The following is a 27478-nucleotide window of genomic DNA, read 5'->3' on the forward strand; positions in this document are numbered from 1 at the left end:
TTTTTTAAGATTTTAAGTACCCAACATGGGGCTTGAACTCACAACCCCAAGTCACATGCTCTACTGACTGAGCCAGCCAGACACCCCTATATGCTTCTGATTACGCACCAGCTGATTATGTACAGCTTCTGAAGTTGGATCCTGCAGAAATGTTATTTATGTACAAGTTTCTCTGGCCTCTTTAAGTAGCGATCCCAACTATTTCCATGACAATCACATTATTTAGAAGAAGGTACACCTTTCAGATGTCAAGTACATTATTTCAGATGAGGACTTCCTCAATCACAAATTCTAATTTAAACGTCTACTTTGAAAGATTGTAGACAGAACACACTAAGTCTCCTCAAAATTCTTGGTAGTACATGGCCTGATTTTGTCTGTCACTTGATTGCTTTTCTTGCTTTAATAATTACTTAAATGGCAATATGTTGCATTCATTCATTCTTTAATTCACTCACTCATTCGTTGAATGAGTCAATAAGTATTTATTGCGCATTTTCTCTGTATGAGGCACCATCGAAGGCAGATAGTGTTATAACAATGAAAGAAACCTATCATTCCCAGGTGGTGATGAAGGTATTTCTCAATCCATAAGGATACTATATTCATGCTTTTCCCTCTTCTTCCTTGGGAAAGTAAAGGATTTAGAAAAACCACAACCTGTTTTTCTGTAAAGTGTTGAGTGAGCACTTATAAATATGTATAATTACTCCAGCCTTACAGTCAGAAAATATTTACCACATTCCTACTATTTTTTACAAAATTGGATGCTTTGGGTATTATATTGTATTTGGCCTTGTTTCCCCACATAAATACTAAATATTACCTTGGTAAATCAAGGAAGCTTATTCATAGAAATAAACCATATGCTCTTCATTCATTCATTCATCCACTCATTCATTCATTCAATAAATATTTATTGGATGCTTATAATGTTATATACATAGTGTCCTATGTGCTAGGGATAAAGAAATTAACAAAGCAGAAAAAATCTCTACCTTAGTCTAGTGGAGGGGGGGTCATATATCATATTATAACAAATAAATTATCTAGTATGTTGGGAGGTAATTATTATTATTATTTTTTATATTTTTATTTATTTCTAGGGGGGGAGAGAGAGAGAGAGAGAGAGAGAGAGAGAGCAGGGGAGGGTCAGAGAGAGAGGGAGACACAGACTCTGAAACAGGCTCCAGGCTCTGAGCTGGCAGTCAGCACAGAGCCAGACGCGGGGCACGAACCCATGAACCGCGAGATCATGACCTAAGCGAAGAGAGAGAGAGAGAGAGAGCAGGGGAGGGTCAGAGAGAGAGGGAGACACAGACTCTGAAACAGGCTCCAGGCTCTGAGCTGGCAGTCAGCACAGAGCCTGACGCGGGGCCCGAACCCATGAACCGCGAGATCATGACCTAAGCGAAAGTCGGACGCTTAACCGACTGAGCCACCCAGGCGCCCCGGGAGGTAATTATTTTTTATAGGAAAAACTCTGACTTCCTATAATCCTTTTTGTCAGTTTCTATTGTGACTCTCCCTGTAGAAACTTCTTGGATGTTTCATGAGCAGATTGATTTTCTTCATGTTTAGAGGGCTTCTTTTTCTTTTCACAGTAGAAATATATGTACTTGTGTACATATATAGACATTTATAAATTCTTGGATGACATGATAGCTTCACCCAGGTCCAGGAGCACATAGTTCATGGATAATCTGAATATATTTTAAAATAGTAGAACAGAGGGTTCCTGGGTGGCTCCATCGATTGAGTATCTGAATTGATTTTAGCTCAGGTCATGATCTCAGGGTTGTGGGGTCAAGCCTCACATTGGGCTCTGTGCTGAGCATAAAGCCTTCTTGGGATTCTCTCTTTTTCCCTCTGCTCCACTCCCCCACTTAAGATCTCTCTCTAAAGAAAAACAAAAGAAGAGTAGATGGAGAAATTCTTCATTTGGGGCGGGGAGAGAAAGAAATCTAGATTCCCACAAGACAGAGCCTCTCCTGAGAAAAATGTTCACATACATTAAATATTTCATACAACATTAGGGGTCCAAAGATCCCCTAAACTTCATCCATCATAAATTAAGACCAGCTATTCAATGAGATTCAGGAAGGAGATGACAGATATGAGAAACACCTGATCTGCAGAGGGCTGGTAGAGCACCGTATTCTCAGCCCCTTCTACCAGACAGACCTTAGTTCAAAGTTTGATTTAGCCATTTAGTAGCTGTACAAAATTGGAGAAGTCACTCAAATTGCCTCGGCCTCAGTTTCCTCGTTTTTATTTATTTTTAATTTTTTAAAGTTTATTTTGAGAGAGACAGCAAGAGTGAGTGGGAGAGGGGCAGACAGAAGGGGGAGCAGAGAATCCAAACTGGGCTCCATGCTGACAGCACAGTGCCCGACTCGGGGCTTGAACTGGAGAAATGTGACATCAGGACCTGAGCCAAAGTCTGACATTCAACCGACTAAGCCACCAGGTTGCCCGTTTCCTCATTTTTACTTTTTTTATTTTTTTATTATTTTTTAAAAATTTTTTAATGTTTTATTTATTTTTAGGAGAGAGAGAGAGACAGCGTGAGCAGGGGAGGGTCAGAGAGAGAGGGAGTCACAGGCTGAAACAGGCTCCAGGCTCTGAGCTGGCAGTCAGCACAGAGCCCGACGCGGGGCCCGAACCCACGAACCGTGAGATCACGACCTAAGCGAAAGTCGGACGCTTAACCGACTAAGCCACCCAGGCGCCTCTGTTTCCTCATTTTTAAATAGAGATTAAAAATGGATTCTCTTCAGAGGGTTGTGAGAATGTGTATGTATGTAAAGCTCTAGGGACACTGTCTAGTGCACAGTTGGGGCTGCAACTGTGGCAGTTTTTATTATTGACTACTGTTATTATTAGACATTAGATTTCATGGACCTTGGCAATATAGCTGTGAAAAAACTGCAGAGGGGGTCAAGAAACCACGTATGTCTCCCTGCTCCCCACTATTCCCATCTTACTAGCTCCACTAGGTTAAACAAAGAAGTTGCCAGTGGAAGGTCTTACCTCAAAAGCCTCAACGAAAACTTTTTCATTGAGGGCAAAGACTGCCGGACTGATATCTAGGGCATTAAACTCCATGGTGGCTGTGATGACGGATGACCGACTGGTTGCTTGGCCGCTGCTGAAAAACACAGCAACTTTCCTCACATTGGGTCCCACATATGTCCGCTTGAAAATGTTCCGGGCCACAAACCTCATTGCATTGCCAATGTCTTGGGCTTCTGTGGGGGGTCGATATTTTATTTGGGAAAGAAGCTGGAGGAGCTGTTTCTTGTTACGGTAGTCGGACCCGCGGATGAGGTAGCTGGTGCCCGAGTCATAGGAAACTACAACAACTCTGGCTCCCACAAGGCAGTTACTTTCCCTGATGTTAAGATCTTTGATGATGGATGTGATGATCTTCCTCATTTCATTAAATCTCTGCTCTGTGACATCATAGGACTGGTCCAGGGCAAATACCAGCTCTGTTGGGTACACTGGACACCTTCCTGCAAACAATGGAAGGCAGAAGTATGAAGTTATCTTGCTGCTCAAAAGCCCTTCCCATTCTTTACCCTAGGGTGACGCTGACTCACACCAAGGTCTAGGGAGATACAGGTGTTGTCTATAGCTCTGGAACTACAGGTACGCACAAGTAATACTTTGCTCGTGTGAAGGTGTTGTATAAATCCCTAGCGGTTATATTTGGTGGTAAAACACTCAGACTTCACAGTCCTCACTCAGTCTGCTATTTAAAAAGAAATGGAAGCGAGTATCTATGCTAATGGGAGAGTTCTGTATCCGGATTGTGGTGGTGGTTACAAGAATCTAGGCACGTGTTAAAACTGAACTCACACACAAAAATGAATTTTACTGTAAGTAAATTTTTTAAAAAATGAATAAAAGGATATGATGGCTTATTAAAGGTTTTGAAAGCCTATGGTCCTCAAGAATCTTCAGAAATGATCTACTAATAATGCTAGTTGCTTGGAAGATTTTCATCCACTTATGCAGCAAATATTCATTGAGTAGCAGGCAGGGTGACAGACACTGTGAAATGTGTGCAAATATGCACCAAATTCAAGACTGCCCTCACGGCATCTGTCCTGGGGAGGATTGCTACACAGAAGGGTACAGACTGACTGTTATTCTTCATTAGCATTCAGAGGACTAAGAGACTATTTCCCAAGAGAGGGGACCTCAGAGCCTCCCAGAAGCTAGCTTTTGAATGAAAGGAAGGGTGCAGCAGGACCCCAGATGGCTTACCATCAGCTGTTATGAAAAGGGGGCTCTTTGCAATTTCCGATTCTGTGCTGATAATTTTATGATGACTGAATTTTAGGAATCTCGTAGGGTATCTGCCCTACGTATCAAACCTAACTTTTCAAAGTGCTATTAACGTCAGACCACAGGAAGAGAAACAGGGATTATTTAAGAAACAAACACCCTCATCCACATAGACTACTCTACTATCCTGAATCTGGCTAACTCTCCAAGTGCATTAGACTCTAATAATCCCACACCCCAATTCACTGTTCTCAGCAATTGAAAAGAAGCTAGGGTGGATTCAGATATGTGTTTTGAATCAAGGAACTTTACTGTGAAGAAAAAATATTAAAGCCAATAATGAACAATAAAATATGAGAAATTAAGTAGCCTTAGCCTTCCTTTCTTAACCCTAATACTAAAAATTATTAAAGTGGTAGGCCAGCATCTTCAAGACTGACCAATCATCACAGATTTTCCCAGAAAGCAGAACCAATTTCTATTTATTTTTAATCTCTCTTTTTCCTAGTGCCCAGCAGGGATTTTCAAATCCCGAAATTTTACCGGGCACTTACATATATAAAGGGTTTTTGGTTTTGGTTTCCCAGCATTAAGGTGAATAATGTCAAACTTCAGGATAAGCTCAAACTTTTGGGCTAAATCCCCTGTGAGTCTATTTTAGTAGGCTTCTAGAAGGCCAGGAGCTCTTGACATTGACAAAAGGAGCTTCAGTGGCAATGGAGTCTGAGGGATATAAGGTTGCCAAGCAACGCCCAGTGCGGTCCAGGTTCCAGGAAGACCATCCACAGCAAGGTCAGGTGTACAAGTAGTGCGTACTTGGTGAGATGAAAGATGTGCATGTGGGTCAGAGAAAGGAAAGGAAACATTGTCCATCCAAGAAGCCAGGGATCACTGGGTAAGCAACAGAGCAATTAAAATGTGGTCATTAAAATGTGGTCCCTGAATTACCTAGCGACACAGGACTACTCTGTAAAAAACAAACTGAATTGTGAACTGAGACTAGAAAGCACAGTAGTATGAAAGGGCTGGGAGCTGGGTGTCACCACTTGGGAATCCGGTAGAAACATGACATTGACAATTACAGCCATAATCAAAAGATAAAAGTACTGGCATAGAAGGAAAAATTCTTTTTCCCCTGGGGCTAATAGTTTCTTTCAAATTGGTCTTGTCAGAACGCAGTTAATTACTTGAGCAAGAAACACAGTATGGTAAAAATACTCACCTTCCCAACAAGCTACAAAAAAGAGAGAGAGAGGAGTCTGTTACATTTTTGGCACACAGACTAAAAATAATCCCCCAAAACGAAATTTCAGCAAACCTTAATATTTTGTTTGACTCTAATCGCAAATGGGGCTAATTCCTAAATAACAGGAAGCTAAGGTCGAAGGACTGAGGAACCTGTACACAGAATTCAATTAATGAGTGAACCTTCCTGACCTTTTCTCCTGGTGAGCCATGGCCAGCCGACTTCAGCAAAATCTTGGCCGAAATCTGAAATACTGATCACTTGTCTTAGAAGCAGAATAGATGAGCCTCTGATTAAATGGCAAGATAGCTCAAGTTCGATTTGTTTTGTCTCTCTTCTTACCGCCTTGAGAGTCATTCAGCGAGGCACAGCTAAAATATGAGCGCTTATTTTCTTCCCAGATGAATATCTTGGGAACCTCTCTCTTCCTGCAGAAATGTGGGGATTTCCAAAGAAACTTGGTCTCTGCTAGAAAATACAGCTCCTGGGTTGGAGTGATCTCCATATCTACAGGGAGGAGGGAGAGCCCCCAAGGGTTTCTCCTGAGGAAAATAACAGCTGGTTTTTCTAAGTGATTTACTCTGTAAGCATGAGACCAATCAGAGGGAAATGTTGGAAATCTTTAGAAAGCACTGGCCTGACAATGCCCTTGCTCATTTTTCTCAATTCTTAAGAAGCAAATGAGTCACTCTGATATAATAAAAGATTTTATTAGCATTGGCAACCAGCTAGCCTTCCATCCTGCTGTCCCACAGCATTGCTTTCTCACATTGACCCCATTAACGGCTTTTGATTATCTTAACTCGATGGCTGCTGAGATGCTAACTGCCAGCAGACAGGGCTCAGAACCCACAGTCTCCTCTGCATCTCCAGGCCTGAAATGGATCCCCTTTTCCTGACTCAGCACTTCCATTTGTCAACCTCCAACCCAGCTGTGAGGATAGAAACATAGGCTCTGGAATCAGCCACACCTATCCAGGTATGAGTGTGGCAAACCTCGCTTGGTTTGGGGGAAACTACTTGATCTTTTTTCATATGTTTATTTTTCCTAAAAAAATCTTCTTTCCTTATGCCCCTCCCTCCAAAATTCTCGTCATTTGGGCCCTCCTATTTTATTTGCACCACCCCCACTCCATATTCCCATCAGCCCCCTGGAGCTCTTATTTTATTCTAGGGGTAGAGTCCCAGGGATCAGCTCCGGACCCGGGCCTCATCCCAGTGCTGCGGGACTGAAAGAGCAAATGTGTTAGACCAGGAGTCTAACCAACCCTGAAGGCCTCCGTGATGTCACTTAGGGAGTGAAACCCTCTGAATTAGCTCTGAGCATCTGTTACCAGCTCAGTTCTGCACTCTGGAGTTCCACGCTCAAGGATCAGCACCCTGTCTGGCTACAGACCCTCCACCCCCTAATTTCCTGTCTAATTCCTTTCATTTTCATTGGAAAAGTGTCTTCAGATCCCTAACCTTTCCTGGGCCAGTACTCACCATCCCAATGCTTCCTCCTCCTTTGTTCTTCCCTGGAAAAGTATCTTTTGATTTTTCCTGAGAACCCCCCTCTCCTACAGTGGCTCTCCCTTTGTTCTCCCCCTGGGCCCTTGTCCCTGGTTCTTACTTCCTCAGGGTGATGGAGAGGCTTTCTACTTCTCAAACAACGGCTTTCACCAAGGTCCCCCCCCTCTGAATCTTCTGTCCACTGGCGTATTCTCGCTTTTCAAGTGGCCCACATTTGCGGGACTTCCTCATCTCTGCAATGCCATTTTCTGTCCCCTGGCCCCCCATGCTTTGCTAAGATGCCTTTCTGGATTCATCCCTTGAGTTTCTATTTCTTTTCTGTCATCCTCAAGAACCTCTTAGAACCTCAAGTCATCCATGTGGCCTTAAGGACCACAAATGTGTGAGCAACTTCAACATCCCAGTCTCTTCATTTGATCTCACCTTTATTACAGCCCACTTCATTAGCTGAACATTTAATTTAGGGCTCACACAACATTCTCCTGCCTCTAAAATGTTTGAGGCTATCATATTTTCCTACCAACGGATTTCTCTTCACAGTCCCTCCAGCCTGCTCATCTACAGTGCTACTAAACTTCTCCTGCTCTGGCCTTAGACTTATTTTAAACTTGTTTTTATTGTTGTTCTTTTCTTATGCCACACTTGCAATGACTGTGTTTTCATCCAGTGTCCTTTGCTAAAGTGTTTCCAATTCTCCCATCTTACATTCTTCTGACTGCGATTGTATAAGCATCATTATAAGCCACAATGGAAGCATGAAGACAGACAAATCACCTAAAATTCAACCACTCTAACACAGTAAGTTGTTACATTTTTCTCCTTTTGCTTCTAGAATTTGTTTCTATGTATATATTTAGCTATACTTGAAATAATGAGGATCCAACTTAATTTTCTGCTTTTTAATGACAATATTATTCATATTCTGAGTCTTCAAAAAAAACAACAACCCATATCTGCTTAGTATTTGATCAGAAGATAATGCACCATAAAGTACTTATTCTCTAAGTGCAGTCTAAAGGTATGTTCATTTTGCTGTAATGAATAATGTTTCAACAACCATATTTGCCTATAATTTTTTCTTTCTTTTGCTTTATTTCCTTGGGATAAACGTTCAGAAATGAGATCACTGCACTTCTTTGACCTCATTTCCCCTTCCTCCTAACCAAAGACAATCTCTATTTGTTGACTCCTGCTTTACTCCTCTGCTGAAACTATTCTCTGGCTGCTCCTCATCACTTCCCCACAACTAGATTCAAGTACTCCCATCTGAGGAGACGTCATTGACTAAGTAACCAACCAACTAACCTCAAATCTCCATGCTCATCCCTTTAACACCGTGCCTCACAGACCTTTGTACAATACTGTTGTATTAGTGTGAGCTGATTCGGACAACTTTTGAGTTGGTTTCCAACCGTTTCTCACAAGCACGCTTTCTCTCCTGTATGGACCACACTTCATGAGTCTTTTACTTATAACCCTCTCCCTCCCACCTTTGATGTGAGCTGTTCTACTGCAAGTACTCAGGATAAGCCTGCTTCAGAGGACACGTGCCCCCAGTGGGTTCAGCTTAACGACCCTGCATCCCCACATGACACTCATTCTAAGTGCTTCCGCCAATCACCGGCGTCCTTGTTTCATGACACACAGATACTCACGGCTATGGTCCCGCACAAACTGGATCAGATCACATTGCTGGAAAGAAAAAAAGAGAAAGAGAACAGAAACATGAGCACAATGACCTCTGAGAGGCCATGTTTATTTGCCAGTGGACTGGTTGAGTTTTCATTTGTGAATAAGGAGATACGTACAGAATATACAGGCTTCCCTGCCATGCCTTTCATGCCCTAGGAAAATAAAACGAGAGCAAGTTATTGGTATGTGAATTGGAGTCTTTAGTGACAAAACAAGAGCAAAGAAAAAAGCACATTCTTAAAAGCACAGCTGGTAGAGAGTGATTAAAGTATTCCTGAATAGATAGATTACAATGCTACTTCCCCCACTTAAATCAATAGTGCAAACTTCTTTGTCTAAATGTGAGATCAGTTAAGCTAATGTCTGCCCAGAGTGAACGGAATTATCTTTCTAGGTAATAAGTAAAGAAATTATTTTTAAAAGATGTTTGTACTCAAGATATGACACTTAGAAGGTACTTCTCATAAGAAAACTTGAAATGTAAACAACAGACTTCCCAAGGTGTGCCACAAGGAGAGGAATTTACTGAGAATTCAGAGCTACAGATGTATTACAGTTCAAGGAGTTTAAAATGCAGGTGGTAGCACACAACTTCTACATATGCGAAAAACCAGAGATAATTATGTAGCAAAATGGGCATTATACAAAAGAAGAGCATACACAGTCAGCTCATCAATTGCTGAGAGGCTAAAAACAAAGGAGTATGCATAATTAGGTGAAATGAATCAAGGAGGCTTCCTAAAAAGAGGTAGTACTTTTTTGACAGCTTGAGCTTTTCTCTTTCCCCCTTATTCCTTTTATCAGAATCAGGCTTCTCCTTGGCAGTGGCTCTTAACATGTTTAATGCACATGGGCCTCTTTGGGCAACTGGTGAATGTTAGTGTGCTGGTTCCAGAAAATGCTATTACAGGCTCAAAATCATACAGTTTCACTATCCTCAGAAGCTCAACCAGGGATGTCAGTGTAAGAATCCCTGTTCTAAATGACAACTGGGTCATCTGTCCATCCATCCATCCATCCATCCATCCATCCATCCAATAAACAGTTAACTGTCTGCTGAATGCTGAGGTGGCCCATTGTGTGCTGCTGGTGTTACCCAGAAATGTTGTGGCATCCATAATTCTACCCACCGGGGACACATGCTTCTGACCAAAATCAGGAAATTAACTATCTCACTAGGAGATGCAGAGGGTCATCCTTCCTTTTATAGATTATGGCAGAAGACAGAAAAGAATGCTCAGCCATTGAAACAGAGAGAGGAACAGTTTTTGGCTAATAAAGAGTGTAAGGCAGCCCACATCTTACAGAGGATCAGAGCAGAGGAGCGTCTTTCCTAAAGGATTGGATTGGAGAAGATCTTGGAGCAAGTTCTTAAGCAGAGGCTGAGGATTGAGAGCCCAAGACAAAGAAGTTGATCTGATTCTAGCAGCCCCAAGTTAGAGAAACCAAGCTCTAGGGACCAGCAGCACCAGGACAGTGAAACCACACTCTAGTGGACCAGCAAGGCCAAGCACAAGGCCAGGAAGATGCACTACCCCCCACATGAGAGCTTCAAAATCTGGAAAGGAGATAGATAAATCCAGGCCCGATCAGTATGACTCAGAGACTAGATTTTCACCCACATGACTATGAATATTCACCAGGTCCTTAATGTGAAAGAAAAAAAAAGATGTATCAGAGTGTCCTTACAGCTAGTGGACTCTCAATCTACTGTCATCCACAAAACATCCATATTTTTGTTTTCTCTATAAGGTCCCAAGTTAAAGAACTCCTCCAGGGAGTCTCAAAATGCTCAGAATGCACAAAACAAGATAAGTGGTTTTTCCACTCTGTATGCAATGCTCCCTGCACCTCTGACATAAACCCAGCTGCTGGCAACATCTAGTTCTTACCTGACTGTGCTCATCAGGGGAGAGAGACATGTAAATAAATCATTATGATAACATGGGAAGCACTAAAATAGAGATACGGATATTTCATCAGTGGGAGATGTGTCTGACTCTGTGCAGGAATGCTTCCAGAAGTGATTTTTCTCTTCCGGTGGAAGCCCACTGGAAACTTGCAGTTATAGTTCCAAATCTCTCTAGAACCTACATTTTGAAGATGGGAAGGCAACAGTGATTTGGGAAACTCTATTAGCTTGTCGCGCATGATGGAACTTTGCCAGGACATCTTTACGAAGCTTATTATCCCATCCTATTTTTATAAAACTCAGTAAAAAAAAAAAAATAACAGTGACAGCTAGTATTTACATTGAAATTTATCATTCACAAAGAGTGCTCACATTTGAATATCTGATCCTCACAGCTACTTTTTGAGGTGGTAGGACAGGATAGGTCACCCCCATTTTAGAGGTAAACTGAGAGACCAGATGACTGGCCCAAGGGCACAGACCTAGCAAGAAGAATTTGGACTTGGATCCAGTGGTCTGACTTTAAATTCTGTACCCCTTCCATTGAATATCTAGAAACCAGTATAGGCTACTTAGCTCTCATGGGTGTACTTACTCTCCGTCCGGGGGGGCCTGGGGGTCCCTGAGATCCCTCTGCTCCTTTCAAGCCTACAGTGAGCTGCAGAAAGAAAGATGCCTTAGTTTCCCACACTGTCTACGCACGGAGAATACCTAAGTTTTAATGAGACTTCATAATTAAAAAAAAAAATTTTTTTTAAAGAATGCAACTATTAATATGTCAAGTAAATTCCTTATTTATAATATAAATAGCCATTCTTAACCATTGGTAAGTATCCATTTCCCTCTTAGCCTCTCCATTTAGTGACATACTTTTCTCTGGCACTGGCTATGCATTTAAATCTAAATTGGACATAAACTAGGATTGGTGATATATATATATATACTATATTACACTAGAGCACACAGAGATCTAATTAAAAACCTCCCATCTACAAATGATCAAATACAAAAAATAATTCTCCACATATATAAGAGGACACGGGTGTGCTGTGTCATTCCCATACTTCAAGGTGATAGATGTGGACGCTAATGAAATTTATCCAGCCAGATGGAAAATATCTGTTGAACCGCATCTCTTTCATGCTGATAATGACCGCTGATATTACACTCAAACTTCAGAATGAAAGGATGCTTGTCTCAGCATTTTGTTTTTTAAAAAATTATAACACAACTATATACTTCGCTAATTAGAAGATCTCAACAGCCTTCCTGAAAATGAATACCCTAGATGACCTTGGTTATGAGTGGTGGAATTGTGAGAAAACCCTTAGAGACAGAGAAGATGTCAGCTTCATTCCCACACAGGGTTAATATTCCGGGCTTTAATATGTGCCTTAGAAAATACTGGAAGGCACTGACATTTCTTGGAACAGCCAGCTATCAATCTGTAAATCTTTAAAATAGTTCAGATTCATGGAACCATAGAATTTTGGAGCTGGAAGTAACCTTTGGTGTCAAGTTCAAGTCTCATGTTAGAGAAACAGAGACCCTGAAGAGGTGTGATAAAGGTCACAGAGCCAGGAAGTGGCATTTCAGATGCTCTTGGGTTAGATCAATGATCCACATTTATTATTACAACATAAAAGCCAGAGTCTTCCAAAGAAACATTTATTATTTCTGGAATTATGGGCCACTTACCGTTAATCCCTTAAATCCTTTGCGTCCAGGACCACCAGGAAGTCCGGGATTGCCAGCATCACCCTAAAGATTCAAATATAAGAAATCAAGATATTCAAATATTTGCTATGAAATAAGAGAAATAATTCTCTCATATTTAAAACCTAATTGATCTTATGACTATGCTATGAATTAAACATTAAATGTCATCTTCTGTCACTTGGAACAAAGTCACTGATACATTTAAATATTCCCTCAAACTATTCTTAATTTTCTAATACAAATATTTATGCATAAATATCAATGCAATGGCTACCCAATCAGTTACTAAAAATATCTAAAGAAAGAATGCTTGAAAATCAGGAAAAACATATGGAGTATTAACCACAGAAAATACTAAACAATTAATTACTTCCTAAATTCATAAATCACTTCTGAAAAAGCTGAAGGTTAAAAAAAAATTTACTCTGAATTTGGTGGGAAATGAATTTTAGCACCTATTTATCAAAAAAACCTTTAATTTCACATTTATCCCTAAATTGAAATATGCTAATTTTCTCCCTTTATCAGTAAATTAGAAAATTGGTCTTTTACAATGAGAACACTTGTCCTAACAGTTCCTTCTTGAACCATTCTCTAACCTAAGGAAAGAATCTCTTCTGGTAATTCAGCAATTAAAAGCACTTTTTAAAAAATGCATTTTTAGTTTTTAATTTTTTTAATGTCTTTATTTTGAGAGAGACAGAGAGTGAGCAGGGGAGGGGCAGAGAGATGGAGACACAATCTGAAGCAGGCTCCAGGCTCTGAACTGTCAGCACAGAGCCTGATGCGGGGCTCAAACCCACAGACTGTGAGATCATGACCTGAGCTGAAGTCGGATGCTTAACCGACTGAGCCACCCAGGCGCCCCTGAAAGCACTTTAAAAAGGGTTCTAAAATTGGCTGTTTTCCTGTAGTTGATTTGATTTGCTTAGACATTCAATTTTTTTTAATCCATATTTTGCATTTTAATTTGGGCACCAAGCATTGGAAGACACTTCTGGAAAGGATGCTTAAAGAAATAGGGGGAGGAATCTTATTACAGAACTCCAGTGCATAAAAACGGATATAATTGGAGCTACTCTGCCTGAAATATAAGGGTATGTCTAGTTGGAGAGCATGGAGATGGATTTTTCAATCTGCGAGGCAATCAGGAATTCTGGAAAACGTTTCATCAGGAGAGGAACATAAGTAGGTTACTGTGGAAAACATCAAGTTGATAGCAGTGTTTGGGATTAACCGAAGCAGTAAGAAGGTGATAATGGAGACCAATGAGGAGAATGTTGTCATCTTTCCGGGGAAGGGAAGTGAAGGCCACAATAATAAAGAACAAACAGCAACTGGAGCCAAGGGTTTTGAACGAGATTGCCAAGGCGAGAAAGCCAGAGGACAAGAGGAGTAAACTGGAGGAGATATGGAGGTGGAGTTTCAAGACCAGCACCTTCAGGAAACAAAGGACAGGACTGTCTTTTCCAACTTGAAGATTCATTCATAGTAGTTAAGTATGGTCCTTTATTCATGAAGTCCTGGAAAAACAACTGCCCTGCTTCCTTTTTTTTTTTTTTTTAACCTCAATTCTCAAGTAAAAGTTAAGATCATGGTAATTTCAAAAGAAGGACCCGTGCACAGTACCTTTTGCCCCATATCTCCAGGGAATCCTCTTGGGCCCTACAATTTGCAGCAGAGAACATAAATAAGTCAACATAGCACTTCTGCAGTATGATTGTTTCTTCTTCTATTCTTTAGGCTTGTTTCATCAATTAAAGAAATAATTAAAACAACAATTTTCCATATTTACCTTTACTCCTTTTCGTCCCATTTGGCCATAGCCTGGGATGCCGTAATCTCCCTGTGGACATACCAGTTCATTTTAATTTCTCAAAAGTGAAACTTAATTGTAATCTATACTGGTGTCAGGAGTGAAGCACTGGGCACTTCCATGTAGAGGCACCCTTATCAGTGACCTTGAACTCTGGGGACATGCACATTGTTGGGTTTTCCTCACTTGCTGGGATGTGCCTTGGTACTTTGGCCAGCTCCTCTCTGCAAACATCGCAGGAGGCAGAGGGATGGTCAATCAAGACTAATGGAGTCAGTGGCAATTACTTGCATGGAAAATTAGGAGCTGGTTCAAAGAACATGGGTGAGGAATTCCCCAAAGACAAATGGAAAAATGTCATCCTCACCAGTAGTCAAAGAAATGCAATTTGAAATGGTAATGAAAAATTATTTTTTGTTAATGAAATTGGTATAGATGAAAAAAGGAAAGTGACAAACCCACTGTTGGTGCGGATGCCCTGAGGTGAGCATTTTCCTATGTAACACATGAGTGCATAGATCATTGAATACTCCTAAGTATTCCTCCTAAGGGCACTTGGCAAAAGAGGTGCATGTACTTTGAACCAGTCATGCTACTTCTTGAAATTTCTACATAGAAAATATGATTTTGTCTAAAAATCCAGTTAGATACAAGAATGCTCTTTGCTGTGCTATTTATGACAGTAAAAAAATAAAAACAAATTAAGTATTCAACAGCAAGAGATTGGTCAAATGAACTAAGGTACATACATTCAGTAGACTATTTTGAAGCTACTGAAAATAATATTTAGAGCGAAATGTAATGCTATGGAAATGCTCATGACACACTGTTAAGAGAGGAAAACAGTCATTTTTTTTTTGTATCTCCAGGATGTTAATAATAAATATTTCAAAATAGTGAGACTATGGGTAATTTTTCTTTCCCTCTTCCTGTCTTCTAAGCTTGGTAAATTTGCTACAATATGTATACACAACCATTTATAATAAACATTATTTTTGAACAGAAATAATGGCATTGGCCACTCCATGCACAGAGGCCTTGGTACAGCCAGAGCCACTAGAACAGGTGGCTCATGTCTTGGCTCTGTCCCCTTCTTGTTGCTGTCCTCGAGTTTTGCAAGACAGGGAGAGAAACGGGTAGTGCTGTTTTTCAATGGCCATCTATTGATATGGCCATCCTGGCTGTGGAAATACTGAAATGTTACCCAGTAGCCTCTCTGCATGCCCCCTTCCCCTCTTGCTGTTTTCTCTTGTTTTAACAGACAGACTAGCTCTAGAATGAGAGCTGCATCTTCCTAGGAGGTCCTAAAATACCTTCAACACTCAAGGTACTTAGGCTGATGGCCTCAGTCCCCTTATCTTGCCCTCAGAACTAAGCACTTGGAGCCGCGAAAAGATAAGGGTCCTGAAAGGTCATACCTGTTTTCCTCGCTGTCCAGGCGGGCCTACTGGCCCTGGATCTCCAAGAATTCCACTTTCTCCCTAGTGAGTGAGACAAAAAGACCTTCAGGTCAGTAAAATCCAAACTGGCTCCCACTAGAGGAGATTGAGATGGGAAATCTCAAAGCTCTCTGTGAGGGTTCAGTGCTCAGCCAGGGCATGGGGTGTAGGAAACCAGTAATGATCTTCCCAAAGGTAAGCAGAAAACATCAGCACAGCCCAAGGCTGGGCACAAGCACTGCTTTCCTGGTGTTCTAGAAGGACTGAAGGGGAAGGCGAAGGATAGAAAATTTACTCCAGGGAAAGTCGATTCATTGGCTGGTATGTTTGCCCATCCAACAAGTAATCATCCTGCAAAATGAACTGCTGAATATGATAGATGTGGTCCTGCCTCACCAAAAACAGTCTGGTTGGAAAGAGGGACAATTAGACAGACAGAAAATTATAAACTCAGGATGCTACTCCAGTGAAGGGGAGGGGAATCTAAATTGGGCTTGATAAGGGGCACCTGAGTGGCTTGGTTAAGCATCAGAGTTCGGCTCAGGTCATGATCTCACAGTTTATGAGTTCAAGCCCCGTGTAGGGCTCTGTGCTGACAGCTCAGAGCCTGGAGCCTGCTTCGGATTCTGTGTCTCCCTCTCTCTCTGCCCTTCCCCAACGCATGCTCTGTCTCTCTCTCTCAAAAATAAATAAACATTAAAAATTTTTTTAAATAAGTAACTAAATTGGATTTGGAGGGCTAGGGAAGAGGCTGCCTGAAGCACAGGAGCAGGGGTGCAAGGCTTGAGGGCGGAGCTGTGTGAGCAGGAAGGATCACAGGAGGGGTGAGGATGGTCGGGGTAGAGGGAAGGCATTGTTGAGAAGCCTGGGGCAGGCACGTGGGAGGGAAAAGAGCTCTGAAGCCTCAGAATTAAACAGGGTCAGAGAGCCTTCTAAGCTCCTTTAAAGTCTAGAGGTTTTCCTAAGAGCTACAGGGAAATTAAGACTGGCTGCCTAATTTGTGGGGCTCAGGGTACAATGAAAGCATAGGTCCCGTCCTCAAATACTAAGACTTGCAAGATGGTGGCAGCAAGACATTAAACCAAGCATGGGGCCTTTTTAAGTGCCTCCCCCACCCCCAACCTCCTGTGTGACCGCATAGTTGCCAGTCTGAGGAAGCTGGCTGTGGAGGAGGAAGCCACTCAAACGTTTTCTGCAGGGAGTGGGATTCTCAAGAGGCCAACGGTCTGCTGTCTGACAGTCCCTGACAGAGCTGCTTCAGACACAGTAGAGTGAATTAGAGAACTGTGCACCAGCAGATTTGAGTCTGGACAGCCCCCCCTTCCCTCTTCTGGGGACTCTGCCACCTGCGTACATTCATGCCTGCAGGAAGTCGGGGACTTGAAGAGAGTTTTCAGATGGCTGAAGATGGTTTTCAGATCTCACGATGGCTGAGATCACAGTGTGTCTTCTTGTGAAACAGGGCAGTGTCAGGAAGAGACAAGCATTTAGAAATTTTTTGCTCAATGGAAGCAAAAGAATGTAACTGCAGAAAGGAGGTGGATGGCTGATGGTGCCTGGCTTATGTGAGGAATTAATATGGAAATCAGGAAAAGAAGGGAAGTACTTTTTTCTCAGATTTGAAATCTGTAGGAGATGACACTTACTTTTTTTCCTGAAGGTCCAGGATTTCCAACATTCCCTTTAGCTCCCATCGGCCCAGGAAAGCCCTGAACGAAAATAGGAGACATGTAAGGCAGCATTGCAGCAATTCCTGGAAAGCCCATTAGATTAGTTTTGCTTTTCTTCATGTCCTTTCCAACAGCTCCTTGATACCTGCTTAACAAGAGACCCAGCCACCCAGGGGAGAGAGACATGTTTGCTGAAAGTAGGTGGCTCAGGTAAGAGTCCTGTTTAGAGGACCACAAATCTTCATCTGCAGGGACACCACTAGTCTGCCCGGGGCCTTCGTGAGAAACAGAAAGAGTGTGCTTGACATGACACGTGTTATTTCTATATGCGGCAAATTGGCTGGAATGGACTGATTTTGTGAGAACGAGACATTGCCACTCGTGAAGGTTGCACCACGCGTGCATCTAAAACAGAATGTGCTTCAGTCCCGATCTGAAAGTGGGCACAAGTGTCTTCCACAAACATGCCAGCATGATAATGAGGCAAACATAGGTATTCCTTCTGAATTCTCGCTGTCGGAGCTGAAGAACTGAACAGAATCAGGACATTTTTCATAGGAATCCCTCACCATCCCCACTCGTATTACTCACGGTCAGAAACCCAGAGACCAAATAGATTCAGAGGGTGAACTGAGGAATCAAATCAGTTTGGATGGCGAGGGATCTTTGTAGAGTCCGTTTCAAATATCTACAGTCGGTGGAGATACATGTGGCACAGATACATTTTTAAAAGTTAGAAAAACCAGCGGAGCATACCAGGTTTGGGAATGCTCACAAGTCGGCAAGATCTGGACTCTTCCAAATTCTTTCTTCAGGCTGATGTGATGCGTCTGTGCTCTCCCAGTAAAACCCCAGTGAAGGGGTGAGAGGAGGGCTTACATGATATGCAAGGAATTGGGGCTGTGCTAAAATTTGCTCCCGATTCTTTTTGTCTCAAATGTGTCCCAAGTTAATTGAAAAATAAAATACCCCAAATGCAGATAATATAAAATAAACTAAATATGAAGATGTTTTTGAAGTAGGAGAAAAGGGTCTCATTGGAGGCCATTGACTCCAATGTTGCTGAGTCACTCACCTGAGGTCCTTTGTGCCCTTGACTTCCCTTCTCTCCTTTGCTGCCAGGAATTCCATTTACTCCCTATTGTGGTAACGAGACAAACATAATTACATGAAGCCAAGAAGACGTACTTTCTTCCTTAATGCTTTTGAAACATGTCCACAGGAAAGCCCTGGTCCAACACTACAAGTCACCTTGTAACTGTGAGGTTAAGCATATCTTACAAAAGGAATGGAGTAGAGGCCCAGACTCAGTGGTACAGATCTCACTAAGGCATCCCTGCCTGGGTCTAAGACCTTCATCCTCCTCTGATAGGGGAAATCAAAAGGAAACTAAAGGGAGAAACAAAACCCTTATAAGAAGGAACTAAGATGTAAACAACGGTCAGATGGATTCCTTTGCTGGGGCAGGTTACCTAGGCCAGAGGGCTCATCATCAATGTGTAAAATGGAAAGCAAAGTTGTTTCAAGTTAGCACAAAAGGACATTTTAGCAGCAGAAGCCCTCTCAGAGGAACTTAAGCATATTTCCTCCCATATTACCATCAGACGCAAGGTTCTCGTATAGATCTCTTGCACAGAAGAAAAAACTGGCGGCGCTGGTAATGTTTCCCACTACCAAGGCACCAGCTGTACACTGGCCCTTGCTGCCCAGTGCACACGGTGGTTGCACGCACGGGACCAGCCTTGGCTGGCGGCCTGAGTATCAAAGGGACCCTGGAGTAGCTGAGTGAATGTCACCCTTCTCCCTCCAAAGGGGAGATGGATCTGGGCTGTCACATGGTGATTCAATCCATAGGGTTTGCTAGCTGGTGGCTTGATTCAGGGACCCTGGCAGGGTTCCCTCAAGGGAATGCCAAATGCTACCTTAGTGTTAGGATCTGAAACTTCCTAAAAGGAAAATGAACTCTTGAGAGGGTCTTAGGTCTATGCACACCTTCCAGACAAGCTCTGGCTTAAAGCGGGCTCCATAAGGTAACTAAATACCCATGAGTTACAAACCCATTCCCAAGGGATGAACCCAGCACCTTTCCAACATGAAAGAGAGACAGAGGTGTCCTGACTCCAATGCCCATATCAGTAATGATATGATCAAGAAAGAATGGCTCGTGTCTGAATCAACTCCTGCCTTGAACACTCTCTGGAAAGCAAAAGATAGGGCTCAGGAACCTACTGATTACTAACTAGTAATTATTACCAATTAATGGTAATTAGTTGATTACTAATAATAGTAAGGTCTTTATTACCAACAAGCTGATACACTACTAGGTGAGCACAGAGCATCCATGTCCTCTCTTCATAAGCTGCAAAACAGGAGCAGGTGTGATGAAGCAAAATCACTCCCCCATGATGGGAAATGTAACATTCCAGAAGCATGGACCACGGAGGAGGGCAGCAGCAGATTAAGCATTTCTCAGTTATTTTTATACAGAACTACCCACTGGCTTCCCATTGGAATAACTCAGCATTATTTATCGATATTTATGAAATACTTCAACACACCTGTGGGCCTTGTAATCCGTCAGCTCCCTGGGTGCCTGGAAGTCCAGGATTTCCTGGCTCCCCCTGATGAACAAGTTGTCAGTGTTAATACTGTCTCCACATAGTTTCCATAGAGATGTTCTCTTTAGACTATCTAGTGCTGTAATACATAGTACGTGGGCAATATTTTGACTGAACCTTGGCTCACCCCTTACCGTACCTAGGACTTTATTCATTTCCATACTAAAAATGAACACAAGATTGTTTCTTACTCTAGTGAAGAGTTTCACTCCCATCCAGTTGATTCCTAGTGCTAGTGAAAAGCAGTCAAATACATAACATTTGGGATCGCACAGGTCCTCTTATCTATGAGGTGTCTGTGAAGATGGCTCTGCCCTAGGTCAGGCCTGTCCAGTTCCTGGCAGCTGAATGATGGACACTTCTGTTTCCCCTCCAGGGGTGGGGCCGTGTCTATTGCTCTACACCTCCTGTAACATTATCCTCACATTCTCATTCATTCCCAGTGCCATCTGCAAGAGGACTCTCCTGGCAACCAATGACCTCGCAGGGCAGGAAGTAAAGTGTACTTACCGAGGCACCTGGGGGCCCCCTTTGGCCTTCCCTTCCCTGGAACAGAAAAGGCAAAGCGTTAGTGTGTATGTATCCAAGTGGAGGGTTCTTAGAGGCAAACCAGACAGTTTCATTCCCTGACAGACATAAGAAATGAGTAGCTCACAGAAATGGCTTCCCCGAGGCACTTTCCAAAGACAAGCGTTTTCACACTGGGCACTTCATTATGGACTAACATTTGGGGGATTGACTGAAAGCCAATCTGAAAGTCATTACAGATCCAGCTCCAGTCTGACAATTATTCAGGAGGTTGTTTGGAGAATCAAATCATTCTGAAGAACCTGTCTTCTATTCCTCCCTCTTCAGCAAATTCCACAGAGTACTGTCTACTGTCTGCTAATCAGAGGCTTCCTACGTGAGAACAAGCTGTGTCCTGTCTGTCTCTCTGTCCTAGGCCCTGAATGTAACTTAGAGGAGAGTAAAAATTGTTAGGTTCAGTGCTTCACACATGGGCCTACTGAGGTTTGTTTCCATGGAATTCTAAAAGAAGGAAATGGCCGATGGGGTCTGCTCAACCATGTGGTGGTCCAGTGGCCTGGCTGCCGGCCATGTTCACCTGAGAAAGGGACTGATCTCTGAAGCCTGAAATCTGTCTGCACTTAACCAGAGGTGATTTCCTTGTCACCAGCTCAGGCTCCCCACCTAGTGGCTGCCTTTGCCACACTGTCTCCAGAGAGTGTACAAGGCGGGTGTTCAGATTTTAACTTCTTTTTCCCTACACAGCCACAAGAAAATCTATACCCTCATGTCTCCCTCCCCCCTGCCCCTCCGAGAGAGCTAGGGAACATCTCGATCATCAATCTACTTTGTATTGTGATAAATGACTATGATCCTTTCAGGTACAAGACAAATACTTAAAAAAAATTCTATTCATGCATTCAGAAAGGCAGCCATGGAAATTATTTCAGAATCGATTTTCTTCCAACTGCCTACCTTCCAAATTTCCTTAGAATGAACTACTTGACCAAGTATCACCGCAACCAGGTTGGCTAATGATTAGAATTTGTTCTGCCCCCTTGATTCAGGTACTCTGCTTTCAAAATGCAAATGCCCTTTGGGAGAAGTTACCCATTGTAACTATGAGCTCTTTGTACCTTGATGTGACTAACAGAGCTTCTGACATGAAAGCAGGGAAGAAACAGCAAACAAAGGTTGAGGCCACTATCACCCAGTGATGTCATAATTTCATTAAAAGGGTAAAAGAGTTTTTGTCCTACATACAAACAATACTGCACAATGGTTAGGGATGTGTCTATAGAAGTCAGGCATTCTTGAGCTCAAGGCTGCCCTTTAAAGCTTGTGTGGCATAGAGCAATGGCACAGTAAGCCTTAGTCAGGGGGTCAGGACTCCAGACTCTGGTGTGGTACAGTCCAGGTTCAAACCCCACTTCTGCCACTTGCTACCTATCCTGATCCTAGGCAAGTGTTCCAAGGGTCCTTGTTATTCTCATCTGTAAAATGGATACAATAATAGTATCTACCTATAGGCTTGTTATGAGGATTTAATGAGTTGATGTTTAAGGGTGATTTGATAAGGACCTGGCGTAAAATAAATGCTACAGAAGTATAAATACTATTATTTGGAAGCATTTGTGTGTTTTTTAAATGTTTATTTATGAGAGAGAGCACAAGTTGGGCAGGGGCAGAGAGACAGGGAGACAGAGGATCTGAAGTGGGCTCTGCACTGACAGCAGCAAGCCCCACCTGGGGCTCCAACTCACACACTGAGATCATGACCCGAGCCGAAGTCTGACGCTCAACTGTCTGAGCCACCAGGTGCCCATATAAACATTTGTGTGTGAGAGGCCAAAAACAAGGGACCTGGAATGTCGCTTTTTGTGCTCTGGTTCTCAGTACATCAAGCCCCTGTCGTAGCAACAGCTGGTACAATCAACTTGCATAAGTTGGAATTCTGTCCCACAGGAGGCCATGTCTTAGGTTTGCTTGTGTTCCTAGAATCTGTTATCTACTTAAGATCCTCTGACCCTCATAGAGAATTCTGGCCTCCACTGGAAAAGTAGGGGAAGAGGTTTATTCACCCTTGTTCAGTTCAGGAGAAGAGAGGTTACAAAGGAGGAGCTGGGCAGGAAAATGGGTGAAGATGGGAGATGGGGGCTGAAAGCCTCCTGTCTCTGAAGTGACTTAGAGTCACTGGCTGGTTTGTCCAAGTAGTAATCCCCAGCCCCATCCTTAGCATATCTTTTCAAAAGTGTTTGATTGAGGGGGACAGTTATAAAGCTATTGCAAACTAAGAGTATTTTCTCTTAAGCCAAGAAAAATACACATTTATCTTTAAAATTTATTGCATGTAGGGGCACCTGGGTGGCTCAGCCAGTTAAGCATCTGACTTTAGCTCAGGTCATGATCTCACAGCTTGTGGGTTTGAGCCCCGCGTCAGGCTCTGTGCTGACAGCTTAGAGCCTGGAGCCTGCTTCAGATTCTGTGTGTGTGTGTGTGTGTGTGTGTGTGTGTGTGTGTCTGCCCCTCCCCTGCTGTGCTCTGTCTCTCAAATATAAATAAATACTAAAAATTTTTTAAAATTTATTGCATGTAGTATATGTTGCTGCTCCCTGGATTCCTCTGGTTAATTTTGATTCTTTTGTGTGGAGATCAGGGCAAAGTCCCAGAGAATTTTTACCAGAAGCACCAGGAAGCCTAAGCCAACTGACTGTAGCTCCTATCCCTTAAGAACTAAGATTCAAGACTGACTGCCAGCTCAGAGCCTGGAGCCTGTTTCAGAGTCTGTGACTCCCTCTCTCTCTGACCCTCCCCTGCTCACGCTGTCTCTCTCTCTCTCCTAGAAATAAATAAAAATTAAAAAAAAAAGAACTAAGATTCAAGATAAACAAAGGCAAGAGGGATTACAACACATTTCTCCACTATCTAGCTCAGAGAAAAAGACAATCAGCCATGGCCTTCAGAGGGATGAGAAGACTCCAAGTGTGTGATAGAAAAGGAAGCCAAGTATTTTCAGTTCTCGATTGAACAACACGCAGCGTCAAATTTAGGAGGCTGTGCATTATTGTCTTTTTATGATATCCATTCTGAGTGCATGATAAAAGGGTTTCTAACACATTATAAATACCATCTCCCATTTCAGTAGTCCACAAAAAGGAAAATGGTTTCTTGGATGTTCCACAAAAAGAAGGGGAAATCCAGTATTCCTGTTTTAGGCCTGATATCACAGGGGATGCTATCAAGTTGCCCTAGGCTCTCAAGGGTGCCACAGGCTTGTCCCTAGTCACCAGTGTTTGGGTTCATTCAAGAAAATGTATCTGTGATTCTTCTTTCCCATTGGTGTCATAGGAAGATAAAGAGAATGAGTTTACCCAATTCACATTCTTATAGAAGCTCCAAGATGCTAAGCTACCCAAGGAGGACTTTCATGGTAAAGGCGCTGTCTCTCTCCAAAGACTTTCAAAAGCCTCTGGAAGGTGGAAAGAGGAAGGCAGACTGTCACCGAGGTTCTCAACTAAGAGCAATTTTGCCCCCTGCCCTCTCTCCCCACTCCCCCTCATCCCACACGTTTGGCAAAATCTGCAGATGTTTTTCCTGCCACAACTTGAGGGGAGTGAGTGCTACTGACATCTAGTGGGTAAAGAACAAGGGTGCTCTTAGACATCCTGGAATGTACCTGACAGCCCCTCACATCACCTAGCCCCAAATGACAATAGTGCCAATGTATCAGCCCTGGACCGGCCAACTCTGCAGTGGCAAATACTGTGAAAACCTTTATGACATCTTCAAATGATGAGGAGAGGAAATAAATGTTCAAGGAAAAACTTACCCATCTTCCTCTGGAATTAGGATCACCTGGAATCCCTGTCGGTCCAGTTCTACCCTAGAAATACAATTGTTCCCCAAGGTCTTAAGGCAATATATTCTGACTGATTACATCAGCATAAAAACCTCATGCACTATTAAAACAGCAGAGCAAATCTGTCATGCTAGAATCTCCTGCATTTTAACACTATTGGGTATGTATCCGTTAAAGAGGAAAATGGTATGGCAACATGCGCTGCTAACAATCCGTTTCCCCATATAATAATATCACCTGCCAGAAACTTAATAATTTTAGCTATAAACATATAACTTGGTACAGATGTGTCTTGTTTTCAAAAAATAATGCTCTTTTAAATGTGAACTCAGGAGTATTATTCAATTATAGAAGGGTTACATATTTTATTAAATAATTAATTAAGACTTCATGAAAGCCTCCATTCAGTAACAGAATTAATCATTCATATATATATATAAATAAGTCTAGAGGTTCTATGTACATAAAATAGAACCAATTACTTGTCTTCCTTGTTCTCCTTTGGAACCCTTTTGTCCTTTGATGTTACTGTTTCGTCCTGGATTACCCTAGAGGAAGATTTAAAAAGTATTTCAGAACCAAGGGATATCAGCTTTTTTTTTTTTTTCAAATACAACAGTACAATGTTCAAGTATTGAGCTAATTGGGGTTAAGTGAGGAGGGGTGAGAGAAAATTCTCCATATTTGAAATTCATCAGTTTCTGAAAAAAAAATATTTCCCCAAGTTTGAAGAGGGTTTGGTGATCAATGAAGTGATCAGAGTGCTTGCTGAAGCCAAAGTAATACTGAAAAATAAAACCAAAACGGGAGGTATCACCATCCCAGACTTTAGCCTCTACTACAAAGCTGTCATCATCAAGACAGTATGGTATTGGCACAAAAACAGACACATAGACCAATGGAACAGAATTGAGAAATAGAAATGGACCCAAAAGTATACAGGCAACTGATCTTTGACAAAGCAGGAAAGAATATCCAATGGAAAAAAGACAGCCTCTTTAACAGATGGTGTTGGGAGAACTGGACAGCAACATGCAGAAGAATGAAACTAGATCATTTTCTCACACCATGCACAAAAATAAACTCAAAATGCATAAAGGACCTGAACGTGAGACAAGAAACTATCAACACCCTAGAGGGGAAACCCGGAAACAACCTCCTGGACCTCAACCGCAGCAACTTCTTACTTGACACATCCCCAAAAGCAAGGGAATCAAGAGCAAAAATAAACTGTTGGGACCTCATCAAGATTAAAAGCTTCTGCACAGCCAAGGAAACAACCCAGAAAACTAATAGGCAACCAACGGAATGGGAAAAGATAGTTTCAAATGACATATCAGATAAAGGGTTAATATCCAGAATCTATAAGGAACTCACCAAACTCCACACCCGAAAAACAAACAACCCAGTGAAGAAATGGGCAGATATGAACAGACACTTCTCCAAAGAGGACATCCAGATGGCCAACAGACACATGAAACGATGCTCAGCATCCCTCCTCATCAGGGAAATACAAATCAAAACCACACTGAGATACCACCTCATGCCAGTCAGAGTGGCTAAAATGAGCAAATCAGAGAACTCTAGATGCTGACGAGGATGTGGAGAAACGGGCACCCTCCTACACTGTTGGTGAGAATGTAAACTGGTACAGCCCCTCTGGAAAACAGTGTGGAGGTTCCTAAGGAAACTAACAATAGAACTCCCCTATGACCCAGCAATAGCACTGCTAGGAATTTACCCAAGGGATACAGAAATGCTGAAGCATAGGAGCACATGTACCCCAATGTTCATAGCAGCACTCTCCACAATAGCCAAAACATGGAAAGAGCCTAAGTGTCCATCAGAGGACGAATGGATCAAGAAGATGTGGTTTATCTATACCATGGAATACTACATGGCAATGAGAAACAATGAAATCTGGCCATGTGTAGCAACATGGATGGACCTTGAGGGTGTTATGCTGAGCGAAATAAGTCAGGCAGAGAAGGACAAATATCATATGTTTGCACGTATAGGAGGATTAGGAGGAACTTGACGGAGGAACAAGGGGGAGAAGAAGGGCGGAAATGGTGGGGGAAAGGGAGAGAGGCAAACCATGAGAGACTCTTGAATGTTGACAAAAACTGAGGACTAATGGATGTGGGGGGGAGGGAGGATGGGCATGGAGGCGTAATAAGATTCCCTTGCAACTGAGTCTGCAGATAGGGAATCTGTAAGATTAGAAGCCCGATAAACAAAACCATGGAAATGTCTCTCCCAAAAGGACTTGGGAAGTCTCAACATAACAATAAGGATGATTAAGAGGTAACCCCGCGTTCCCAGCTCCAAATTCTTTTTAAGTTTTATTTATCTTTTGAAGAGAGAGCACAAGTGGGGGAGGAGCAGAGACAGAGGAGGACAGAGGATCCGAAGTGGGCGTTGTGCTGAGAGGCCGGCAGCAGGGAAGCCAATGCGGGGCTCAAACTCACAAACCGTGAGATCGTGACCTGAGCCAAAGTCAGATGCTCAACCAACTGAGCCAGCCGGGTGCACCGAAATTTTCAATCTAATCAGCCAAGATCAGACGTGGACAGATTTTTCCCAATACCTACTGCCCCCACTCCCAAGACAAGCCTCTGCCGAGAGGTTAGTGGGAGACACAAGGGAAAGGAGACAGAATTCAGAGCCAACTAGATCCTCATAACTTACAGGATCTCCTGGGAAGCCCTTCTCCCCGTGTCCTCCAGGCGGGCCTCTCGAACCTGGGCTGCCCTAAAAAAAAAAATAAATAAAATGAGCTTCTGAGTTGGCTTGTAGGAGGGTTTCAGAATGGTGTTAAAATGTCAAGAAAGGTTGTGGCGGCAAGAAAGTCAATCAGACAAAATGATCCGTGTTCCTTTCTCCCAGCCAGTTTCCTCAGACTTCTCAAGCAGTACTCAGTTCAGTCTTAAAAGGTCAAGATTGTCTATAGTCAGGATTGTCTATAGTGAAGTTGAGTCATGGGAAAACTCTCACGATCTAGCGTAGCAACGTCCCACAGAACTTTCTGCACCAATAGGAATATTCTGTCTGTGTTGTCTAATATGTGGCTAATATGTGGCTAATATATCTAGCCATTTGTGGCTATTGAACACATGAAATGTGGCTAGTGCCACGGAAGAGCAGAACTTTTCACTTGCACTAATTTGAATTTAACTAGTCCTATATTGC

General features: G+C 42.5%; 1 protein-coding gene across 1 annotated transcript in view; it reads right to left on the reverse strand.

Moving 5' to 3' along the window:
- COL6A5 (collagen type VI alpha 5 chain) overlaps positions 1-27478 on the reverse strand; it is a 94498-nt gene that overhangs the window by 32730 nt on the left and 34290 nt on the right. The window contains exons 17-32 of the mRNA XM_039242234.1: positions 26978-27040; positions 24769-24834; positions 24257-24310; positions 20431-20466; positions 19861-19923; positions 18378-18440; positions 17279-17341; positions 15612-15674; positions 14173-14223; positions 14007-14042; positions 12357-12419; positions 11254-11316; positions 8863-8898; positions 8710-8746; positions 5519-5530; positions 3034-3518 (exon numbers count right to left, since the gene is read on the reverse strand). Coding sequence (XP_039098165.1) covers positions 3034-3518; positions 5519-5530; positions 8710-8746; positions 8863-8898; positions 11254-11316; positions 12357-12419; positions 14007-14042; positions 14173-14223; positions 15612-15674; positions 17279-17341; positions 18378-18440; positions 19861-19923; positions 20431-20466; positions 24257-24310; positions 24769-24834; positions 26978-27040 — 1254 coding nt within the window. The remainder of the gene's footprint in view (positions 1-3033; positions 3519-5518; positions 5531-8709; positions 8747-8862; positions 8899-11253; positions 11317-12356; positions 12420-14006; positions 14043-14172; positions 14224-15611; positions 15675-17278; positions 17342-18377; positions 18441-19860; positions 19924-20430; positions 20467-24256; positions 24311-24768; positions 24835-26977; positions 27041-27478) is intronic.

This window comes from Hyaena hyaena, unplaced genomic scaffold (assembly GCF_003009895.1).
Source record: "Hyaena hyaena isolate Hyena2069 unplaced genomic scaffold, ASM300989v1 scaffold_210, whole genome shotgun sequence".
Taxonomy (NCBI): domain Eukaryota; kingdom Metazoa; phylum Chordata; class Mammalia; order Carnivora; family Hyaenidae; genus Hyaena; species Hyaena hyaena.